This window comes from Syngnathus typhle, linkage group LG2 (assembly GCF_033458585.1).
Source record: "Syngnathus typhle isolate RoL2023-S1 ecotype Sweden linkage group LG2, RoL_Styp_1.0, whole genome shotgun sequence".
Classification (NCBI taxonomy): Eukaryota; Metazoa; Chordata; class Actinopteri; order Syngnathiformes; family Syngnathidae; genus Syngnathus; species Syngnathus typhle.
In genome coordinates, this window is record NC_083739.1 from 17135295 (window position 1) to 17158192 (window position 22898).

Here is a 22898-nt window from a genome sequence, read left to right on the forward strand (position 1 = left end):
TGGTATCTGCGCATGCAGTTTTATCAGGGGTCAATTTTCACTCTCAAATTGATCAGATTGCTGTTTTACCGTCATTGCTAGCAATCGTAAAATGATTAAATGAATCCCAAATTCTAATCAAAATCTAGTGCAGAGACAGATTGGTTGAACAAGAACCATTTGCGTATTGTACTTATTTTCCTTTAGGAGCTGCTATCAAGCTCGTGGAGATTTTGACCCCATTTTCCATTTTTACTGAAATCGGTGTAATGTAGCGCAATCGCCACAAGATGGCGTAGGCAGCGTCCCTAAAAGCGCCTAATGTCAAACTGAAAACAAATATAAAAACGTATTGGTCTCGGGAGGTTCTATAAAAACAGCTTGTTTTTATACTTTGATTTAGGTGTACAATTTTGACTTTATGTGCGGTACAATTGAATTGAACTATGTTTTATTTATTAATTATGTTAAAATGCACCTTTTCACTGATAAATTGTGCATGCACAAATAAAAGACAATGAACGGAATACTGTCCTTGTCACCCACTGTTGCAGGACCCTTGACTATTTATTAATTAAAAAAAAAGTCTTAAAATATGTTTTCACAGGCTCTCAATGTGCAAAATGTAGAACAAAAAATAATATGTACAATACAGATCCAGTTGCCACAGAGAGAGAGGAGACTCATTCTAACACTGAAATGTTCTGTTTAGACAACTTTAAGATCAAACGCAGACAAATCAACGCACCTTTCTACAGATTGTGCCTTCCGTGACTGTAAAAGCATGAATCAAGGTGGTCCTTAACACACTACTGTACACTGTGCATGCAAATTGAAACTGAAATAGAACTTTGCTTTTGCTAAAATTCCAATATTAAAACATAAACAAGAACATTATTGCAACCACGCGTTGACAAGAGAGGGAAATTCAAAGGAATATTTGTTGGAAGACATTTCCAGCTCAATGAATCACTGTTTAACACTTGCTCCTCTTCAAATTACAGTGAAACTGTTGGTTGAGCATTTTCATTTTATTTGTAGAAGCTTCATCTTATTTCCTGGAATAAGCAAATAATAGTGAGAAAAGTCGATACATTTTTAATAATAATTACAAAAATGAACGAATACGACTCACCCAGTCCTTTAAGAAACTTGTTGACTCCGCTTGGTTCCGGGTCGGGAGAAGAGTCCAAATAGTTTGCCACTCTCGTTTCAAACAAGCCTACAGAGGAGAAACACACATTATTGCATGCAGATGACATATTCTGCCATCATACTATTTTTCAATACAAATTCCAATAATTGCCACAGGCCCATCATTTTTTAAAAACGAACACAGTGCCCCTATTTGGGAGAGGCAATCTTTCATTTTTTTTTTTTTTTAAACGAAAAATAAACAATGAGTATTACCCCTTCCTCCTCCCTTGCGCAGCTCTTTGTCCTGAATGAATCCGGCAAACATCTGCGATTCCATGAAGAGCTGCAAGAACTGACGGACGCCGCGCGACGGGTGAGACTTGCGGAAGTTGTCGCGCTGAAGCTCCCGGCTCCCGTTGGACGATTCTGCCATGTGGAGGGGATAGTGGCCAACCAGCTCCACAAAGAAGCGCACAAAAGCCTCTGACACCAGGGAGCACAAGTCCACCGGCTGGCCTGGACGGGACACAGAGATTAAAGCCCACCTCTGAATTTGTTTCCCTTCTCTGACAAATACCAATATGTATGTAATGATTTTTATGTGACATTATTGGACACATATGTGAACGGGCATACTGATGTGTGTATATTGTGTATACAGCAACGGTGTGTGTGTGACCAGGTTTTAATATGACTCACATATGTGATGTCACAAACCTTCAGACGTGTCGCTGTCCTCCTGCTTGAGAATCTCTTCCCGCTCTTCTAGAATCTGCTGTAATGCTGCTTGAAGTTTACTAGGCAGGATGCAGTCCTCATCACCGAGCTACACAGAAACGAGGCATCAGATTACTTTCCAGTAACACTGCAAAGACTACAGTGGTGTGGAAAAGTGTTTGACTTCTTTTGCATGTTTATCACATGTTTCCTCAACAGCAAAGGGGGGCAAAAACCTTTCCTTTGCTCTGTAAATGTCAGGTGAAAACTTCATCCAATCATTCTCAAAATACAATCTTGGGTTTACATACCTGAATGACAAAGTCATCTGCACACAAATCCACAATGAGCACCTGCAAAGACAGAGAAAAGCTGATTTGAGCATCATTCACATTCATGTTCAGGGAAAGCAAACAAAAAAAGTTGACAAAATGAATAAAATACACTCCAAAACTAGACCGTCATTCAGTTAAAGGAGGCCAACTTCCACGTGGTTCATCGTTTTGCAAAAGCGTCTGTCATTTTGTGGGACAGTGAGGGACTTCCAGCTTCTCCAACATAAGACTAAATGGATGGAAGAGTTCCACCATGACTCAAGCCACAGAAAGTCATTCTTCTATTTGCATGTTTTCAACAAAAAGGAATATCGAATTTCCTCAAATAGTGTCATATATTCGTAAGTGAGGAGACCTTTAGCTGTAAAAATGTATTTCTATAATATAAGGCAGACTAAATACCAATAGAATTCAGAATAAAATTTGACTGTTTCCATCCATGAAAATCATTATCACATTTGAGTGTGATAATTAAAAACGATATGAGCAGAGTAGTTGTGACCAACCTCTTCTATGGGGAGTTCCAGCACCTGGGGCAAGGAAGGGGCCAGCACCCCAATGAGGAAAGGTGTGGGGGAGCAGGTAATGTCCAACATGCTGGTAGGAAGCACAGGCACAAAGGTGTGCTGCCAGGTGAACGGGTAGAGCAGCGCCAGCACTGCGTGGCCGCAACGGGACAGCACGCTGTCAGATCAGATCAAACAACCACGAGATGAAGAGATGTCTTTCATCGAGGAATGTAAGTTAAGAAAAGAACACAGACGCGTGTTGGTATGTGTTTGTGTTGGGGGGGCGGGGGGCACCTGAGTTTTTCAGCGACAAAGATGACTCTCCTTTCAAGCAGAAGGGAAGCAAACACCTGCAGGAGTTTTCCCACACTGAGACACTGGAGCAGCGTGTCAAAGTCCACATGCTCTAGTCGGGAGTCGACGGGACGACACAGAGTCAGCACCTGCATTGAAAAGGTACGAGGACTAAAAAGGCCAAAGTCCCACAGGACACTAAACTTCAGGCAAATGGGACTGTTGTGACCGCCAGAGGACGGAGCGTGAATGTAGCCTTACACAGACGGCCTGACATACTAACTCAGACACAGAAGAACAAAAGTGCTAATTAGCACTTCCCTCCTGCGGCTTACCTCATTGCCAGTGCCAGGCAGGAAACTCTTGACCATGACTGTGCGGCCTGGAGCTGGGAACGGCGCTTCCATCACACTACGCATAAAAGGGTAAACGAGTGCCGGGGAGATCTCTCGGCGCCGCTCCACCTCCTCCAAAATCTGTGCGGGCAAAGTATTGTTGCTTCTGTGTGTCACTTCAAAAGTATTTGGACACCAGGCACTCATCTCATGTGTTGCCTATCAAATGGTCGGTGCGCTGGTATGAAAACACCATTGCAGCTTTCGCTCGATTACCTGAACGAAACGTGCTCATAACTGCAGAGTGAACTATCTTTACCTTGGCAAACAGGTTGAAACAGCCCAACTTGCTGACGACACAATGAACCTCAGGGAGCCTTTTGCCCTTTCCGCTGGGCTTAAAGAAGACAAAAGTTTCATATATCAGACACACCCATGACATCAATGCTCGAGTGTCAACACTCCAGCAAACGCAGTTGGTTTAACAACATCAGACTCCACGGAGCACAAAGGTAGTAGGTTTAAAAGCATTTATAGTCCAAGGCAACAAAAATCGAACTCAGTCTATGGTGTTAACAAGCCGTGTTACCTCACAGGCAGCAATCTTATGAGACTGTAAAACTAAAAATCGCTGCCAGGACACAATAGGCGAAAACCACACAACACAACAGCAAGACCACATAATTTCAACCCAAAAAGACTGTGGGGAAGAAAGTGCTTTGACGGTTCCCTGCAAGACAAAAGACGGGAAATTCTTCTCACTTTCAGTCATGTGGTTTTTGCTTCACGATTCACACGCACTGAGCCTACAGAGTTGAGTAAGCATGTGGCTGGCTGCCATATCATCACACAAACATCACGCTAAAGTGACTCACCAGGATCTTACGGCAGTAACAGAACCAGCGGCTCCCGTCTTCTCCGGTCAAGACGAAGGAGAATGTCTCGCTGGTAAAAACAAAACAAAAAACAAGTAAGAATTATTGTCAGGCATGAGTGTGCATTCAAAGATCTGACGAATGACTTTTCTGTTTTAGGGAAAGCACAAAGGGGAAGTAGAGATCATCAGGGAGCAACTTAAAACAATGAGAACATACCGGAGGAGGTATATCAGTTTTATTGGTGCATACAGAGAAGCAATGTATTCAAAAATATCTTCATTACTGTGATACAGTAGTATAGACTGACTGACTGACTGCACAACAACAGACCGCCAACTATTTCGTTAGTATTACTGCTCAGATGCCAACAATGCATGTAAACGTGAGAAAAAAATAACTAAAACTTACCCTAGCCCTAGTTTGAAACCCTAAATTTATTATGAAACCCTTACCCTAGGTTGAAATGCTGACTTTAGTTTGAAATCGTACTACATTTAACCAAGAACCCTCACCCAAACATTTAAACTCCACTGCTAACCCTAACCCAAACCCTAACCCTTGCCCCTAACACTAACCCTAGTTTGAGACCCGAACTTTAATTTGAATGCCTACTTTGAAACTACTTAACCCCAGTTTGAAATCTTAACCTTATTTTTAAACCCTACTTTGAAACCAAACTCCTAGTTTAAAACCCTACTTTGAAACCCTAACCCCAGTTTAAAAAAACGGACTTTGGTTTGACACTGCAATACGACACTTAATCAAGAACCTTAACCCTAGCACTTAAACCCTAAAACCAATCCTGACAAGAGACAAAGGTTCGAATTGAATTGAAGGAGCAAATGGAAAGCTCTTATTTAATAGTTGTAATATTATGTAGTTTGTCCAATTGGAGTGCCCGTCACGTGACTATTTTATGATAACTCGGATATAGTCAAGTTTATAGATATGCCAAGTGTCATCTTCCACGATGGCTGACCTTGGTGTGTGCGCTGAAGGCTTCCAGTCACGTACATCCGGGAAGCAGAATTTGGGAATGACCTTTAATTGATCTTCAGCTTCTTTGGAGAGTCGAGATGATTTTTCAAACTGAAAACAGAACAATTCATATTTAAACCCAGGGGCAAGTCACTTGATTTGAATTGCTCAGTGATTCCCATTCCAAAAGATCATCTACACGATGATACAATAAGGTTTGACGATTGTCATCAATCACTCATCATAATCAGAAGTTACAAACCATTTTTGGAAACTGTTGCGTTATTTCAGGGGAGTAGGTATTGGCTGGGGAACCTTTCCTCAGAGACACCACTACAAAGATCTGGAAGAGCTGCTGCTGCTGTGCCTGGATCAGGTCTTTCTCCAGAGTGCGATAGCCTGGCTTGCGCTTCAGTGTCGACTGTTTATGAACAGATCTCCTTAAACCTGCCGGATGGACACCACACAGTGAGCTTCCTGTTTTCACAAGACATTTAGGGACCCAAATATCCCAAACATACTACACTGTAAGGGTTAAGAGTCATTTTAAAGGATACTTAAGATACCCTGTGTTCCAATTTTAAAGGTTTTGTACTCTGCGATAGATTTGTATGGATAGATTTAATGTATCGGAATTATAGTTGATACGTCAACATTACAAAAAGGAATTCTACCAATGACACATTTTTTTTTCCCTGACGAAGCCTCCGGTGGCCTCACATCGGAATTCTTTACAAGAGTAAATTTCTACTTGGCGATTAGTCATTGACTGCGCAAGCCAAGTCCACAGTTGGAGCTTACAGAGGAGCGACTAAAGAATAGAGAAGAAAATAAGAGGCAGCAGGAAAAGGAGTTGAATGTGGACAGCTGCTCAGAGGCACTTTCTCCTCACACTTTTCTCATTGCCAATTAACTTTACAAAAGCTATCTAGATGATGTTTCTTTTTTGAAGGTTTTTGTACGGTTGTTGTTTATTTGCAAGGACTCAAGAAGACAGAATACAGACACGAAAAGCCTTTCATTCTGTGTGCTACCTTTGCCATTGTCTTCAGGGTCGCTCTCAGTCCCACTGGTCTCCTCTGGCCAGTTAAAAATGGAGAGATTAGTGACACGCAGCGCTGCGGAACGGCCTTACAGTCACCCGCGGACATGTTATCAAAAAGAAAGTGAATTCACTCCGCGGACATGTTATCAAAAAGAAAGTGAATCCACTCCTAATCATCTAAATTACTGATACACATTACATCTGTACTTTACAAATAGCTGTAAGCGTGTGTACGTTTGTGTGTGTGTGCCTGTGTCACCTCGCACTGCAACTCCTTGGTTTTTCACTCGCTTCCTCCCTCGCTTGTCATCAAATATCGTCTCGATCTTATTAACGTACTGTGGGGTATGAAACACAAACAACACGTTTTTGTTAGACCCCATGATTCTGGAGCTATGACAAAATGATAGAATTGATGCCATCTGGCTAAAAGGCTCTTAACAAGTACATTCAAAATCATAAAATTGAAATGTATGTTTTAAAAGGCCATTTTTTTTTTGTATTTGTGTAACAGAATATCATAAAAAGTTGAATAAGTAAGGGGTCTAATGAACATCGGGGAAGAAATTCCGGTTGACTTTAATGGACAATGGTAAATGTGCTTTTGTTAAGTGCTTATAAGCTACAGAAGTCAAGTCGAGGAATGAACTGTATTCAAGATTCAAGAGTTTTTATTCGTTTTTTATTCATATTAACGCTTACAATCGATCTGAGTTATAAAATCATGTCTTGGAATAAACATTTACATTGCATCCTGCACAGAACTCTGAAAAGTAATCTAATAGTAGTACTAGTAGTGGCACCCACAATAGAGTCGTGACAAATGCCGTATTATTATAGACCCCTTGAAGTATGTCATACACAATGACACTTTTGTTATTGGAAGATGAAATTACATGTGGTTATCGTTACAAAGAGTTGCCATTATAGGTCTCTTATGAATAGTAAATTGATACTGTACCTTATTAGCAAAGGTCGTTTCTGTCAAGTCACTCTCTACAGCCATGGCTCATAGGTTACGTTTTTATTTATATCAATGCGCTCTTAAGCTACTCATTTATCTCTTTAGTTCGGTGTCTTCTACTTCCGTCTAGTAACAACAGCGTCTCCATTTATATCCTCCACCTAAACAAATGACGTCACTCGTTCTACCACATTGCAGAAAAAACACCACGTGACTGGCTGAATGGCACATGGAATGCAAGGACAAAACCAAACTATTACCAGAGGTGTCTTGTGGATTTTAGGAGCGCTTGTGCGTCGGGGGGTTGCAGCATTGGCGACGGTTGATCTTAAATGTGGCATTGTCCTCCTCTCCATTTTGGTTTGGGATTTTGCGTGGCGCTGTAAAACAATTAGTCAGAAATACAATGTAATTCCAGAGGAATGAATCTGAAGGAAGCTTCGCTATACAGTGAAGTCATGCGGCAAAGGGACCAAAAGCACTGCCGCAAATAGCAAAATGGACAGAATAATAGATACTCACCCAAAAAGGGTTGTAATTGCCTATACGGTTGTGGCAAAACGCAAAAATGCAACTCCTTCCTTCAGTGAAAAAAAAGGTGCTTGGCACAAAGATGTAGTTTTATTTTTGATCCGAGCTTTGTCAAGCAAGTGAAATTTCCCAGCAGTTAATAAAGGATATGCTACAAAACAAATCTGTCTCCTTACCTTTGTGTTGTGAGGCCTGCTAATAGGAAGACACATAGGGGGTAACTTGATATCCTCGTAAGGGTTATCTCTGGTCACTTCACCTGAAGTGGGATAAAGTAATGGGAGAAATTGAAATAACCCAAACTCTTAGGATCCAATGTGTTACTTGTTAAGTATGGAATGGAAAGCTGCAATTGCCAAGAATAATGAATAATGCCTCATGCTAAGTGCAAGACAACAGACAAGTGACATGATTGTTATTAAGTAGAAAGGCATGCTCATACACAATTACCGTATTTTCCGCACTATAAGGCGCACCTAAAAACCTCCTATTTTCTCAAAAGCCGACAGTGCGGCTTAGAATCAGGTGCACCTTATATATGGACCAATATTGAGCCACTACAGCAGGCGTGCCAAATGTATATATCTTATATATGGACAAAGTTTTAAAATGGGCCATTCATTGAAGGTGCGCCTTATATATGGACAAAGTTTTCAAATGGGCCATTCATTGAAGGTGTGCCTTATAGTGCGGAAAATACGGTACATACTGTGTATTTGATGTGTCCATACTTCAATTGTGTATTGTTTTTTTGGTTCATGGTTTTGCGGTACATACATGTAGCACAAAAAAAAATGCGTAAGACAAAATTTCAGCGTTCATGTGTTCTGCATATCAAAAATCGTCGCGTGTTTGACTATGAATTCAAATAAGACTTTGACACTCAAGCAAGCTCAACTTACAAACAATGTCTTCATAAATATTGTCATCGGAATATGCATGGTGAAGGGTTGAGTGCCTCGCTTGGTTTCCCTTCACAGTGGGATGCATCGCGTCCTCGTACTCAAAGGACCTCCTGTAGAATTATGACATTCATTTATCACAATAGCATGTTTTTCTTCGCAGTCAAAATGTTGGAACATGCCCTTCCCCCAAAGGAAAGAAAATCCTATCTCCGCCAGCGATCACTTAGTCATTTGCGAACGAGTCTGGACTTGGAGGTGTACTCCCGATCAACTGTTACGTAAGTGCATGCCAGTGACGGACGGCATGATCAAGCCAAGCGATGACGACCCCAGTGAAGTTTGAGGAAGGCTACATCCTGAAACAATAGGGAACAATGCTGGCAGATGTGACGTGACATCACACTTGGATGCAAGCCAGCACTCATGTCAGAACAAGGCCTTTAAACACCTGAAAACACCATCAGGTGCTAATAGCAACATAGAAAAACATTGGTGACATAGAACAAGCATTCAAAATATTGAAATTTTGAGAGTACACAGATGATCAACTTTGGTGCATCAACCCACCTGTTATTTTTATGCCTTGAAAGTCCATTGGTCCTGGCGACCGGACACGGAGGGGGCGGGAAACTCGGCGGGTGGGCTACCCTGCGACCCCTCCCGCTGGGCTGGTTGTTGTGGATTGGTCTGCTGTTCCATGGCACTGCGTCCTTTGTAGCTCCCTGATACTTGAACGTCCGTTGTGGTTTAGGCGGAGCTTCATCCAAAGACGTTCTGCCTTTCTCCCAAAGGCAGCGGTCCACTTCCAGACTACGCCAGAAACCCCGAGAAGTATAAAAGTTCCCAGCGGGCATGTTGTCTTCGCTGTCATCGGCTAACCGTGGGAGGTGTCCGGACTCTGCATCAACATCCAAGATGCAGTTTGACTTTAGCTTGCCATCCACTATGACTTTGTCTGTGTTGGAATCCATGAAAGGCAACATCAATACTTGTGTCGACTTGTTTCCTGGGCTGGACTTTGGAGCAATACTGCAGCTTCTGGACTGTGCTCGGGATTCCCGGAAATCCAAAGCCAAACTCTGAGCGTTGGCAAGATCTTTACGATGAAGGTTTTTGTTCGAACACCCATTGCTCAAGACACCCTCGGACGAAATTCGGGCCACACGCAGAGGCTCGGCCTTCATTGAAAGATCCTTGCTTCGACCTTCCCACTGGGAAATCCTCTCTCTGATGTTGCGGCCCGGCTCGGGAGACTGCGGGCCTTGCCATCCTACAGCAGCCCCCTTGTGCGGAGGTTCAACATTCGCAACCCCTCGCCTGCCTTGCTCCACACTCAGAGCCAGCATGTTCAGAGGGGGGAAGAGTCAACTTGCCTCCGGTTCTCCATTCATGAGCACACCCAAGAAGTGCCGTCTTGCTTATGTGTTTGCCTGCTTGTCTCATTTTGCAAACCTAAAAAGTAAACACACATATATCAACCATTAATCACTCTGCGCTTTAAAACAAGTCCAGATAGCTAATTGGGGGCTCAAGCAAGGCAGACACGCGTGAGACCATCCTTCCAAAAATAAAAGCAGTAACAATATGGAACAGAAATAGGGTTACTGCATGTCATGTCTTGAGCTGACCCAAGCCCCGCTGAGGCCTCAGGGAAATTCTGCTGGTTTTGTCTTCACCCAACGACACAGCGGAATATTGGATTTTATTCAGTGCTTTCAAGGCTCACTTTCACATGCAGCAGTTTCAAAATAGAGTCAGTATGTGAAAGTGTTGTGAAATACTTGACACAAAAATACTAGTGCGTGTCAAAAGAGAGAGCAATAAGTAAGAGTAGGTGACAGGTTTTGACCACACTTTAGACATTCTATAGAAGTGTATGTCTATAGCCAGCTGTGAGATCCCCGTTGTGTGGACCGCAGCACTCCAGTCTTGTTTACATGTACACTGTGAATAGCCAGGGGAAAAAATGTAAATGTGGTCATACCGGCCTGCTAAATTATTTCAGCCTGTACAGTGTGACCTCGATATAGTAGGATTCTGCCAAGTAGGCTATGCAGGGAAAAGTCTTTTATTCTCAAAGCATTTTGAATGGTCGTAAATGACAACACATGATGATTTCATGACAAATCTGTTACGAGAGGATAGGGCGGCTCTAGAGACAGCACGTTTGCTGTATTGAAGAGAGAGCAACAGCATATTTTTGTTAGTTTATACAAACTTACATACTTTGCATACTTTTATAGTGTTATACTTATCATGTCAATCAATGTGGACATATTCCTATTAATTTGTATATTTTATCATGTCAATCAATGTGTAAATACTCTTATTAATTTATACACACATAGTTATTCAATCAGAACACTGGCACAGAGCTTGGTAACTTTTCCATTACACATAAGGTAAAGTTCATTAACTTCATGACACATGAACACAAAACATTCAGTAGATGACAAGACGGGTGATAACAGAACAAATATTACTCCACATCTTCGTTTTCCTTGCTCGACGACGGACATCTTGAACAATAGTATAATACTACTAATAAATAATACTACTAGACCAGCATTAAATGTTCAATGTGGCACAACATCTGGCAGTTTGGGATACCCTATTGTCAAAGAATAAAGGCAGTTCAAAAAGATGATGATGAAATGCTAATGGAGCGATGAATTTAGCCTTTTGTGTTCAAATTAGAATGCAATGGTCGGCGTTTCAAAAATGTGTCCTAAAAAAAATTTAATCAAATCAAAACAATATTTTCTCTTCAGATTTCAGTTTGCAAGCATTGACAGAAAGGTTTCTACCCACTCTACACATGAATATATTCATCAGCAGCATTCACCCTGACTGCACATCAATGTAGTCAGTGTACGCATGAGGGAAAGGGAGGTGGGGGCTTGTCAAATTCCACAACACAACTCATGAGCTTCATAATGATATGTGCTAAATTCCATTGGAGCAATAATGAAGGAATTTGAGGACTACCTTTAAGCAGAGCCATTCTCTCACTCAAGTGTCGCCTTTGTTTTGGCTTGACCTCAATCCAATGCAGGCTTGGACTGGAATGCGCTTCCAGTGGCGTGCCATGACAATGTGTCTCCCAAACTGACCCACTTGCATTAGTTGCACATTTTCACAGGAAGGTTGCAGTTGGGTTTCCTGCACTGCAGGAAGATAGATCACCCGACTATCCATAATGATGGGGAACAAGTTGCAACCACTTATTTGAGCTATGTTGAGATCAGATACATTTGTGAGCCTTTGAAATAAATGACAAATGAGCAATACGATTCGGTGTCAATTTATTAGAAAATCAATGATTTTTTTTAAATGTCAATGCTGCATATGGAAGATGTACAGGACTTGTTATTGTTTGTATACAAATAGTTGGCTGAAATGCCTGCTCACCCACTTCGGGAGACATGACACTACACACCCACACATTGTGCTGCAAAACAGTGAGGCAAATTAACACAATAACTGCTCCTGTTATGATAAAGTTCCGCTAAACTGTCCACGTCATTCGGCGGCTTGCTGATGAGAGGCAAGAGTCTATGAGACTTTCGGAGATGACCACATGAAATCGATTAGTGGGGAAACGTGTCGTCTTGACTCATCGGGCTCAATCCAACCCTAAAAGATATTTCCGCATTTTACAATTGCGTAGAACATGTTAAGGATTGAAGAAATGTGAAATGCAGACAACTGCAGTACTCCAAAGCTCCTCTGGCATTACAATTATCACGGAAAATGTTCTCGAGCATGACTTTTTCTGGCCACGCAGCTGCAAGTGTCAGCTTGTAAGTGAGTAGCGTAGCGCACATCACTAAATTCTGGAACTGTACAAAGTGATTTGTCACACTTCTCCATTTGGCAGACTATGGGATGGTTTTCCCAGGATAAGCCTGTGGACTGTGGATCTGGACAGCTGTGTTCGGGGTAAATAGTTTTCTGTTTCAAGCATGACTGTGCCCCAGTCCACATAGTCCACAAAAGGCATGCTTGGATGAGGTTGGTGTGGAAGAATAAACCTTTGGGATGAATTAGTATGAGGAGGCACTCTCAGTTCTTCAGTCTTGTCGCAAGAGTGGAAGTTGTGGTAGAAAAGGAGACACCTTTGGGTTTCGAATGGGAGCTCATGAATATTTGCCCATACCCTGTAATGTAGTGATTCCTACCCAGTCAGCCAACAAAGATCATCACGTATTCTGTGGAAAATTATCCAAGTTCACGTTTCATTATTGTTATTCACTTACCACAAATCAACATTGCAGTTAAGGTAAAGGTTGGGAAACACCATCCTAACGTGACTGATGATAAAAATAAGAAAAAAGAACAAAAACAAAAACTCCAAGAATAAGGAACTCCAGTCCAACCTACACATTTCACACTCGCCACAAAAAAAAAACACTATACTGCAGTTTTTTTCTTTATCTCATTCACTGCCAAGTACATTTAAATTTGCCAACAATAATCCAATCCAACCGGTATATAACAAGCAACATATATTGCAGATATTCAGGTTTTTAAATCACTGAATAAAAGATCCCTGGAGATGGTGGATTGATCGCTTTCACACATTTTGAATAGAAGACAAAGATTAAACAACAAAACTCTATATGTACTCTAATGGCAACACATAAGTGAATATGAATGACATGCATGGTATAAGACAGGGCTAATTTTGAAAATAATCAATATTTACTCTCAATATACCGTATTTTCCGCCCTATAAGGCGCACCTAAAAACCTAAAATTTTCTCAAAAACCAACAGTGCGCCTTATAGTCCAGTGCGCCTTATATATGGACCAAATTCCTAAATTTAAACTGGCCCAAAGCATTGTGTCATGAAATCAATCATAAGTGGCCCGCTGAAGACTATGAATCATGACTCAAAAAGACTATGGATCATTATTTTATGATTATAAAGTAATTTGTTCCGTCTGAAGTTGAAATAAAAAAGATAAAATGGAGAATGATTTGATTTGGATTAAAAATCTGACATGATGCATTAATGGTGCGCTTTATAGTCCGGTGCGCCTTATATAAGGATAAAGTTTTAAAATGGGCCATTCATTGAAGGTGCGCCTTATAGTCCGGTGCGCCTTATAGGCCGGAAAATACGGTAATAGCTTTGATTTATCCTTCCATCCACCATCCACTTTTTTTTCCTACAGATGCTGTCCATGGAATTAACTTTGTTGTTTCTTTCTGATATCAAAACCATCTCCCGTTCTTGTTTTTGTTCCGTTTGCATTGTCTCAGGAGTAAAAAAGAAAAAGAAAAGTCACTATTTTGAGAGATGTATCTTTTCAACAACAAAATCCAATTGTTTCCTCTACTTTTTGGTCAGAAACTGGTATTTTAGGTGAAACCAACGCAACGCATGATGTTCTACTGCTGATTTTCTAGGATTAAGGAGAAATCCTAATGGAAAAAGCGAGAAGCAAGCATTTTAGTCTTCTCTTTCTTGAGCTAGATTCGGTGTCATGAAACACAACGTTCTGTCAGTCTTGCGTGATTAGTCAAAATGCTCCAAAGCGGCAGAAAATACGGGGGAAACTCCTTGGCAAAAGGCTGGTAGTCAAAACAAACAAAACATTGCACATTTCCATTATTGCATACAAATAAAGTGGGGCAACACATTATTACCACCATTTAGCAAACAATAAAGAATGTCAAACTCATCATCGTAGGTTGTTTACGGAACAAAACAAACATATATGCATTCAAAATGAATGTATCGATAAGGACTTACCGGTTAAATGAAGTGCAAAACTCATCCTCGTCCCCCTCGGCGATCAAATATTTGATTTAAAGTTAAGACTTTGGTCGCGCTCATCGTTCAATGGGAAGTTTGGAGACGTGGAATTCTGCATTCAAAAATATTATAGATACTAAGGTGTGGCTTCAAACTAAAGTTAAACTTAAGTATTTGTGAATGCGTGTCAATTGATGTGCAGTCCAACAACAACAAAGAAAGTTGCAAAAATAGAGGGACGAGTAGCGTTTTGCAGCACTCGCCCTACTCCCATTGAGGACAATTACAAAAGTTCAAGCTAATAAACTCACGCAACTTCCCGTTTAAAGCTTTCAAAATATAGCCGAAAAATAGTTGAGTTACGGCTTTCAAAATAACATTTCATCAAATGATTCAATGTCACATCGTTTTGACTTTGTTTGACAGTGAGGCAAACGTGCTATTCAAAAATATTGAAATATTCCCCCCAAAAAAATCTTCCCTTTAAAATCAATGACATGCTGTAGGTTCAACACACGATTTCTCACCAAATATGATAAAATGACTGCAATGATTTAGAATTACAAAAGATCAACATTAGTGACTAGTCTCATTGAAATATATTTGGTTGGTGTTGTAAAAATCAAGCAAGAGCTGAGTCACTACGTCTACACTGGACAAGATCCTATTGTAAAGCAAATAAACTCACCATTTTATCCTGGAGTCATGATCACAGAGCAAACATCACAGACAGACTTTTTTTTTTTCCCGACTTCATCTGCTTTTAATGCGTTTCCCCATGATAATGCACTTGCAGTACATTACAGCGTTCGCAGTTGTTCTGTGTTGCAGATGAAGTGAAAACTAAAGCCCTTTCCTTCATGAGTTTGTTTTATTCCGCCTTCATACACTCTTTGATGAGGTTGAGCTCGTAGCAGATGGTCTCATAGCGGTACGCCATACGTATTTGGGCCACATTGGTCTTACGGATGTCGTTCCCTTCCGGTCCCTCTTTCAGGTAGTCCTGACCCAAGAAGTGACTTTTCTCCTGAGCACAGACAACAGAGCAGAGGGAATGTTAATGATGGACGAGCAGCTAGCTCCATCAGTTGCCACCAAAAATGATTACTTCATCTTACCAAAATGCTTTGGACAATTGTATGCTTTGAATCTTCCCCCTCTAATACTACGTATAAATGTCAAGACCCCAATGTTTGAATGCAACGCCTCTATCAAAAGTTTGGCAACTCTACCTCATGCGACAGTGCGCTCTGCAGCACACTGTTCCTGGAGATCTCGCACATATCGCAGGTGCTCAACTTGAAAACCTGCGCTGCAATGGCATACTCCTCCATCAGAGGCTCCTGCAGGTAAGACAAAACGACAGCATGGGGTACCTGTCCATTCACTTATTTAGCCCACGACCAAGACCTTGGTGTAATGGAACTGCATGGGGTCGTCGGTGGAGAGGGAGACCACCAGGCCTTTCTTTTGGAACTCCAGCAGGGGGTTCTTGGCGTACTCGAGGAACAGACTGTTGTTGCTCAGGGGGGACATGGCGATGGGGATCTGGGTCAGGTAGTACAGGTACTGCAGCACCGGACTCTGCATGGTGGATGAAAGTAATGACCTCACTACAGTTGTTTTTCCGAGTCATGCTGATTCAAATGTCATGTGACCTGACATTTCACTCTAAATTTTGGCTGATAACAGATTTGTAAAATGAGTCTTTTTACACACCACCTTGAGTGGAATAGAAAAACATAAAAAGAGCAAGATGTGATTGAAGCATGCCCTGGATCAAGGCTGCCCTTGCACACCGTCACTGACCTTTTTCAGGTTGAGGCCATGGGAGATGTTGTCAGCAGTCATGAAGGCGGCCAACAGATGAGTGATGGCGCCGGCTTCACCGCAATGAGGCCTGAACGTGAATGTGTTCATCCCCCGTTGTCTGAAACACAAATATACCAAAAAAGATTATTCGTGAATGCAAACTGATCTGAGGACAAATGTATAGAAGTTACAGCTTGATGTCACCGACCTCCGCAGTTGGTTGAGCACAACGATGTTGGCATACATGTAATAGATGTAGTAGGTGTAAGACGGGTTCTTAGCAATGTCCCACTCTTCTGGTTTGGGACTCTTCATGCTGAACATGTGACCACTGTGCTTGGACTCGTCATCCACACTGTCGAAACCTGTCACCTACACAACACGAAGCAAATGGTCAACTTGTTTCTGATTGTGTGAATGATGCTCGGATTTGAACATTTTTCTCGCTCACATGCTTGAGGAAGATGCTGAGCTCGGGGTTGGACTTCGGGGCAATGGTGGCTTGGAACACGGGGAGGAAAATGTTCTCCAACATCTTACCAAAGTGCGGGACAAAGTCCCTGCCTCGGAAGATGTCACTGAAGTAGAAGCGGGGCGAAGCATTGAGATGGAAATGAGGATTTATTCAGCGGGATGATCAAGCGTTGCCATGACGCTGGGGACTCACTAGATCCTGGGAATTTGAATCATCCACTTGAGGTTAGGGGAGTAGACCCTGTGCTTGACAAACCAGCTGGACAGGTTTTTCCACTCGTTGGCCGTGCAGCCGTAAATCGATAGACGAGGCTCGGCATATTGATACTTGGCATCCTCCAGGTCGCTGGCGACTTCCTGCTCAAACAAATGGTGTGTCAATCGACACTCATTTTGTGGATAGTGTCTTATAAAAGTCAACGTTTTAATTGTTAAGATGCAGCACGTTTTTTGACCATCTCCCATCATCAATAATACAACATTGTACTTTTACTTTAGTTTTCATATTCACCTTAGAGTGGAGATTATTGCTCTGCCATCACTGCCTTGGTGGCGAATAATAAGGGTACTACAGTTATTAGATGATGTGTGTAATATCATTTAGGACAGCAACTGACCTTAATGATGGTGGCAAAGTATTCTCCATTGATGTGATTCTCCGTCTTCATGTAGAGGTCACGCAGCTCGCTGGCTCCCACAGGATTGTACTTGGCATTGAACTTGTCGAAACGCTGAAAGGTTTGTCTGCCCTTTAAAGACGAAGAAAAACTTATTATTTTTAGTTTCTGTGAAAAGTTAGAAAACTGTAACATTACCACTCCATTTTTCTGACATGGCAACCTTTTTCCGGTAACACCCAAAGAATTGTAAATTACAACATTTTAGTAGTAGTAATTTTGAAATTGTTTTTGTGTGTATAATAATAATAATGTATAAAAACTCTTTAGCATATTTCACTTATGTAATGCACTTTGGTGATCACTATAAAAAATAATAAAATATGTAATAAAAAACACTTCAACAATACCTAGTACATAAAAAACATAATTAAATAGTTTAACTTTAAACTTTCTTCCTGCAGTGGTGTATGAAGTTGATAACTTACAGCGTGCACGTCCAGCGAGTCCACAGTGAGGTCGTACGGATGCAAGTGAAGGGACTCAAAGAGCTCCTTCAGGGTGACCTCTTTGCCTTTGAGATTTTGCACGACGCGGTCTGCGTCCACGCGGTACGACTTCTTGATGAATCGTAGGAGATGTTTCTGGTTCATGCAGGCAGCGGCGTGGATATGAGTGTCCACCTGAGGAGGCAAACGGTGCCCATGTGACAAATCTTGACCATCGTTAAAAGAAAGCAGATTGAAGTTCTGTTAACGATGATGGCTACCTTCCTGCAGTTGTAGAAATCCCTGTGGGGGTTCTTCTTTAGCTCCTTCAGCTCCTCCATCTCATTCAACATCTCATGCACGTTGAACTTGGACATGAGGAACTTCAGACGACGGTGAGTGTAGGTCTTCCTGAAAGTAGAGCACCATTCACATACATGAAAGAATATCCCAGGAAAAGTCTACTAGAACATCTGAAGTTTGTTACGAGAGAATCAGAGGCACTTAATTGTCTCCCGTTTGATTTGAGATTGAATGTGATTGTTATTCAAATGCACGCAAACAGAAAACCACCCGGACAAGAGACTCACGTGGGACCCTGCGCGATGAGAGCAATGAGAAAGTTCATGTCGTCAATGAAGGTGGTGTAGTTGACACACGGCAGGTTTCTGGGCTGATGTTTGTCTGCAGCTTTGGCGTCGTCGTACACGTAGATGACGCCATCCTTCATGCGTGCAACATAGCCCAGATTCTCTGGCAGGTTCGCGGTATCGAACGGATCTTCCTCCTTCTTTGACGGAGCTGTGAAGACTAAGAGACAAACAAACATTGTGTGGAAATGTTCAGAGGTGCACTCCAAGACAGAAGTATGAGCATGGGCATGTCTGTGTGGAATTGGCATGTAGAACTCTGCTATTATTAATTTTGCCTTTCTGGCATTGTTATTCGATGACGGTCAAATAGATTTATACAGCAGATGTTGAGAATTAGCGAGGACAAAAGACTGTCCTCACCGGGCTGCACCTGGTCCTCCACCTTGAAGGTCTGGCCCTCGATGTCACGGAGGCACTGTGAGGCCGTCTGTGGGAAGCGCTGGTAGGCCAGCCTCATGTACTTCTCTCTGATGCTCAACGCACGGTACAGTCCGCTGCAGGAAATCTCAAAGTCGTCCATTGTCACCTGAATAAAACAAACAGATCAACATTATCTTTTGTTATGAAGGACACACGCTTTATACCAGGAAAATTTCACCGCAGACCGTCACACAACATCACAAAAAGTAGACATCCTGGAAGAATACAAGTGTTCTGTCTGTCAATATTCACAGCTATCATAGAGAGGTGAACAAAAATTTAAAAAGCAAAATCATTTTGATTTGCATTCATACAGATGAGTGTTTATGTTGTGATTGCAGTTTTCTCTTTTTCGAGACGTTCCTGTTAAATTGTGGTCTCAATCCACAAATGCGGTGAAAATGAACAATATACGTCGTCATAAATTCACTTTTATAAAACTAAAGGTAATTGCAGCTCTGCTCAATGGCTATTGGATCTGATACAGGCGAATCATTTGGTACATTGTCAATTTAATATGAAAATTCATATTTGCATGTATCTCATATCAGGAAAGTTGGTACACAAGTATGAACTGATTTTAGATCTTAGCTCTCCTCGACCTTTTAGATTTTAGAAAAAAACAAAGTTCATATCTGCTTTTATGATACCGACTAAGATCTTTGATTGTAAATATTCACGTAAATTATTAGAAATGTCAAACCTTGATGGAGGTTCTGTTTTTATCCAACTACTTGATGGAGGTTCTGTTTTTATCCAACGAGTTTAATTTAAGTGAATATTAGCGGCACCGAAGGTGAATCACGTGGAGTACAATACCCCAGAAGCGTAGTCCCCGAGAATGGCCACCCTTTGGAAGTCCGGCACTTCCAGGTAGGTGGGGACGTTCCCATCCACAGACACCTCAGGGACCGCTGATGTCTGGGCAGCAGCCCTTGGCACTGCCCCGAAGCGAAAGCGCTTTTTGCTGTGGATGGAGGCAATCAATAATCAGTTCCATGACATGCATACAACCAAACAATTTTAACAACTACAAAACTAAAGCGACACAAACTCACCGCTTCTCAAGATCATCATCAGTATGCAAGTGGTGTGCCATTTCATGGTGGAGGATGGGACAGTCCTCTGGCACGTCAAAGACGGAGATCTCATCGCGGATGTCCTCGCCTTTGGTCTCAGATGCAAAGATCTGCTCGGCAAAGGCCCGCATCTTGTCATCGGTCGCTGTGGGATAGCAATGATAGTAAAAGTGCTGAGTGTGTGGAAATGCTGGACGTTCCACATACTGCCATGCAGCACAAAGACTAAAGAGCTACGGCAATCCTGTCAAGCAAAATTCGGACCAGTTGCTGATCAGACTCCAGCAATACGCGGCTACAAAAAAATGGAAGAAAGATAACAAGAATAATGATGCACAGCACCATGGCTTCAGTCCAATCTCACAATGCCTGCTACTGATGAAGCAGTGGCCTACATGCAGTCATCTACAGGTCTACTCCAAAGACTCATTCCACTATGTGGCCCGTGTGGTCAAACGGACCATGTCTCACCCTCTATACTTACTATGTTCACCTGATCATGACCCCGGCAAGATAGTAGCGGCACCCAGGGTAAAAAAAGAGAGTGTTAGAAAAAGCATGAGTTAGAAAAAAAGATGATTATACATAAAGAGCCAGGAATACAGAAGATGGCGACACCATGTGTCATCGTCACAAAATACAAGTTGAAATCGATTGGAGATTGAAAATCATTGCTGTCCACCAAAATCACACAGTATATTTGCATATTTAGGAAAAAAATAAAAGAATTCTGTATGAAATGAGATTCAACAAAAAGACAGTTGTGGTTGACATCAGTCTTTGTCATTACTGGTAGCAATCTGTGGTGGCATCACTAAAGAACTACACGTGGAATGTATCTGTTCAAACCTCCCAAATGTGAAACCTCAAGAGAATTGCTGACGTCTCGTGTGACATCAAGCATGATGACGGTAAACCCTCTGAATCGGAATTTGTTTTGTTTTAATCTTGCGCATATTTTCTTCAGTGTAGTTTGGGTGAAATTTGAACTTTTAAACTAAAAGAGGTCTTTATTTCACTTGTCTTTTCACAAAACGTTTTGATTTATAATCATTTCCATAACATTACTCAAGTGTAGACAAATCATTGTGGAAGAAACGCTTACCATATCATGTGAATAATTGTTTACTCTCAACATTGTACACAATGAACTGGCCTTCTAAAATTAGAACCTGCAGTTTGGTATCTGACTTGTTGCTGACATAGCCTACGTCACAGCAAAGGCGTGACCTCTGACATATGCATTCACAAGATTACATGGGCTCACTTGTGAATTTTTCGGCCACCCCGCCCCCCTGAACACTTCAACAACACTTCCACTTTTGCCATTTAAATTGTGTTGAAGCACATTGCCCCCCACTCACCCGGTACCAGAACTTTCGGCATGGTGACTCGTTTCGTGCGCGTCTCCAAGAGAATAAATGAAGAAGGACTGTCGGCCACTGGACCACTGCGGTGCTGGTGGGAGTGCACAGACCAAGTGGTGGGTCACGGCAATATGAAGCTCCTGCATGGGGTCGCCGCACATGAAACCGGAATCTGCTGCGCCCTAAAAGTGTGCATGCTGAGTCGCAGCGCCCATTTCCCCCCAACCCGACACCACCCGCACTCAGAAGTGTACACGCCTCTATTTTAAGTTGAGTGTCACATGCACAACCCACGGACGTGACAAAGACCCACGAGTAACGCAATTACAGGCCGATTAGGGGGGAATCAGCATTCTTTATGTATGCAAAATTCCAGTATCCTCTGGAGCACTGCCTAATTGTACCTGGAAGATAAACTCTTCTCAGGCCTAAGAAAAAACACAATTTAGTAAATTGTGTTTTATCAAGAATATGTCCTACTTTAGTGGATGCTAAGTTTGAAAATAAGCTCTTTCACATTGCTGATGGACATTCTTAATTTATAAAGAAGTTATGTTACCTCATGTTTGTCATTTTTTAACTGCAACACAAGTGTAAAAATAAGTGGACACCAAAAACAGTCAAAATAGTCAGTCTTTGATCATGAACAACATTAATGATTCTTATATTTTTTGCACATACACATTTCATTTGAATGTTTCAAGTAACGTCTTGCGTGGACATTTAAATAAAAAATATGAATGTTTCAATAATGTCTTGCGTGGACATTCAAATAAGATTTTTAAATCTTTCAAGTAATATGTCTTACGTGGTGCAAAACACACCATACTGGCATTTTATGCAACAGGCCTCTTGAACTCCATCCATCATGAGACGTTGCACCGTAAAGACAGTCAGTCAGCAAGACATCTATTTTTAGAGAACGTGATCTTAAATGTCAGAGTGCGTTTGACGGCTGAATAGGTTAGAGATCAAGTAAAAAAAAAAAAAAAAGAAGGCAATCGAACCAAAAAAGTGTGAGCAAAATAAGTAGTTAGTGTAATACCGATTGCATACCCTGAGTAAACAATTTAATTTGAGATACTGTCAGGAGTTTGAAACTTGGCTGTTGATCTGCGCCATAAAAATTCTTATCCAACAACAACAAATTGTGCTTATCATGTATCCAATTTTAGTGGGTTGTCATGATACTGACGCCTGGAAGCGTGAAGGGCTCGGCACTCGAGGGTCCTTGTTGGTCCATGTTAGGTTCAACTTCAAGGACACCAGTCAAAAGATAAGCAAACAGATGAATCATTCGTCAGTTTTAAATTGAGATCTAAATGACATCGAGCTGCTGGACCTTTGGTTTACACGGAAACATGGAGTTGGAGGGGTCCAAGTTGCATCCTATCACATTACCTTGCCCTCCCACCACTTCCCACCCTTCTCTAATAGCCAACAACAGCTGCCCGCACGTTTAATTTTATTCGAGCTGCTATGTGATTCTCAAACTTTAGCCATCAAGTACCCCCTAAAACAAATTTTTAAAAAGATTCTGAACTAGATTTCTTGTTGGAAATCATCTTGAAAACAAACGAGTGGTCTCAAGGACAAGGACGAATGATTTTGATGTT

At 41.7% G+C, this 22898-nt stretch overlaps 2 protein-coding genes and 1 long non-coding RNA gene across 4 annotated transcripts; 1 reads left to right on the forward strand and 2 right to left on the reverse strand.

Annotated features, from left to right (window-relative positions):
• Window positions 1-506: 506 nt before the first annotated feature.
• Window positions 507-15075, reverse strand: dennd2c (DENN/MADD domain containing 2C). Of its 2 annotated transcripts, XM_061300273.1 has the most exons (20): window positions 14370-15075; window positions 9175-10059; window positions 8605-8717; window positions 7879-7961; window positions 7432-7551; window positions 6467-6545; window positions 6197-6241; window positions 5425-5609; window positions 5164-5273; window positions 4182-4251; window positions 3998-4036; window positions 3626-3703; window positions 3307-3447; window positions 2972-3120; window positions 2675-2852; window positions 2145-2186; window positions 1834-1942; window positions 1390-1632; window positions 1115-1201; window positions 507-1037 (listed from the first exon to the last, which is right to left on the reverse strand). In XM_061300273.1, the coding sequence occupies exons 2-20, from the start codon at window positions 9951-9953 to the stop codon at window positions 1006-1008; spliced, it is 2682 nt and encodes an 893-aa protein (XP_061156257.1). In that variant the 5' UTR covers window positions 9954-10059; window positions 14370-15075; the 3' UTR covers window positions 507-1005. The 2 variants fall into 2 exon arrangements, with proteins under 2 accessions (XP_061156257.1, XP_061156264.1); XM_061300280.1 differs by lacking the exon at window positions 3998-4036.
• LOC133168622 (uncharacterized) lies at window positions 3443-7865 on the forward strand. The gene is made up of 2 exons (XR_009718248.1): window positions 3443-4276; window positions 4341-7865. It is a non-coding gene; the product is annotated as an uncharacterized LOC133168622 (long non-coding RNA).
• Window positions 15076-15224: 149 nt separating the features above from the next.
• On the reverse strand, window positions 15225-21513 carry ampd1 (adenosine monophosphate deaminase 1 (isoform M)). Its single transcript, XM_061300294.1, has 15 exons — window positions 21280-21513; window positions 19895-20060; window positions 19656-19803; window positions 18777-18942; window positions 18354-18573; window positions 18045-18174; window positions 17764-17958; window positions 17276-17407; window positions 16852-17015; window positions 16636-16762; window positions 16393-16556; window positions 16182-16302; window positions 15783-15956; window positions 15605-15715; window positions 15225-15399 (listed from the first exon to the last, which is right to left on the reverse strand). Exons 1-15 carry the CDS (start codon window positions 21299-21301, stop codon window positions 15244-15246), a joined length of 2196 nt encoding a protein of 731 aa, XP_061156278.1. The 5' UTR covers window positions 21302-21513; the 3' UTR covers window positions 15225-15243.
• Window positions 21514-22898: the final 1385 nt, after the last annotated feature.

Bases quoted from the DNA above. Each gene is read 5' to 3' on its own strand.
- dennd2c (XM_061300273.1), bottom strand. From the start codon at position 9,953: ATGCTGGCTCTGAGTGTGGAGCAAGGCAGGCGAGGGGTTGCGAATGTT. The intron at 3,121-3,306 runs GTAAGCCGCAGG...TTTTCAATGCAG, and splicing joins TGCCTGGCACTGGCAATGAG to GTGCTGACTCTGTGTCGTCC. The intron at 1,038-1,114 runs GTGAGTCGTATT...TGCTTATTCCAG, and splicing joins CAAGTTTCTTAAAGGACTGG to GAAATAAGATGAAGCTTCTA.
- ampd1 (XM_061300294.1), bottom strand. From the start codon at position 21,301: ATGCCGAAAGTTCTGGTACCGG. The intron at 17,959-18,044 runs GTAGCCATCATC...TTGCCTCCTCAG, and splicing joins ATTTCTACAACTGCAGGAAG to GTGGACACTCATATCCACGC. The intron at 16,763-16,851 runs GTGAGTCCCCAG...CTTCTACTTCAG, and splicing joins ATTCAAATTCCCAGGATCTA to TGACATCTTCCGAGGCAGGG.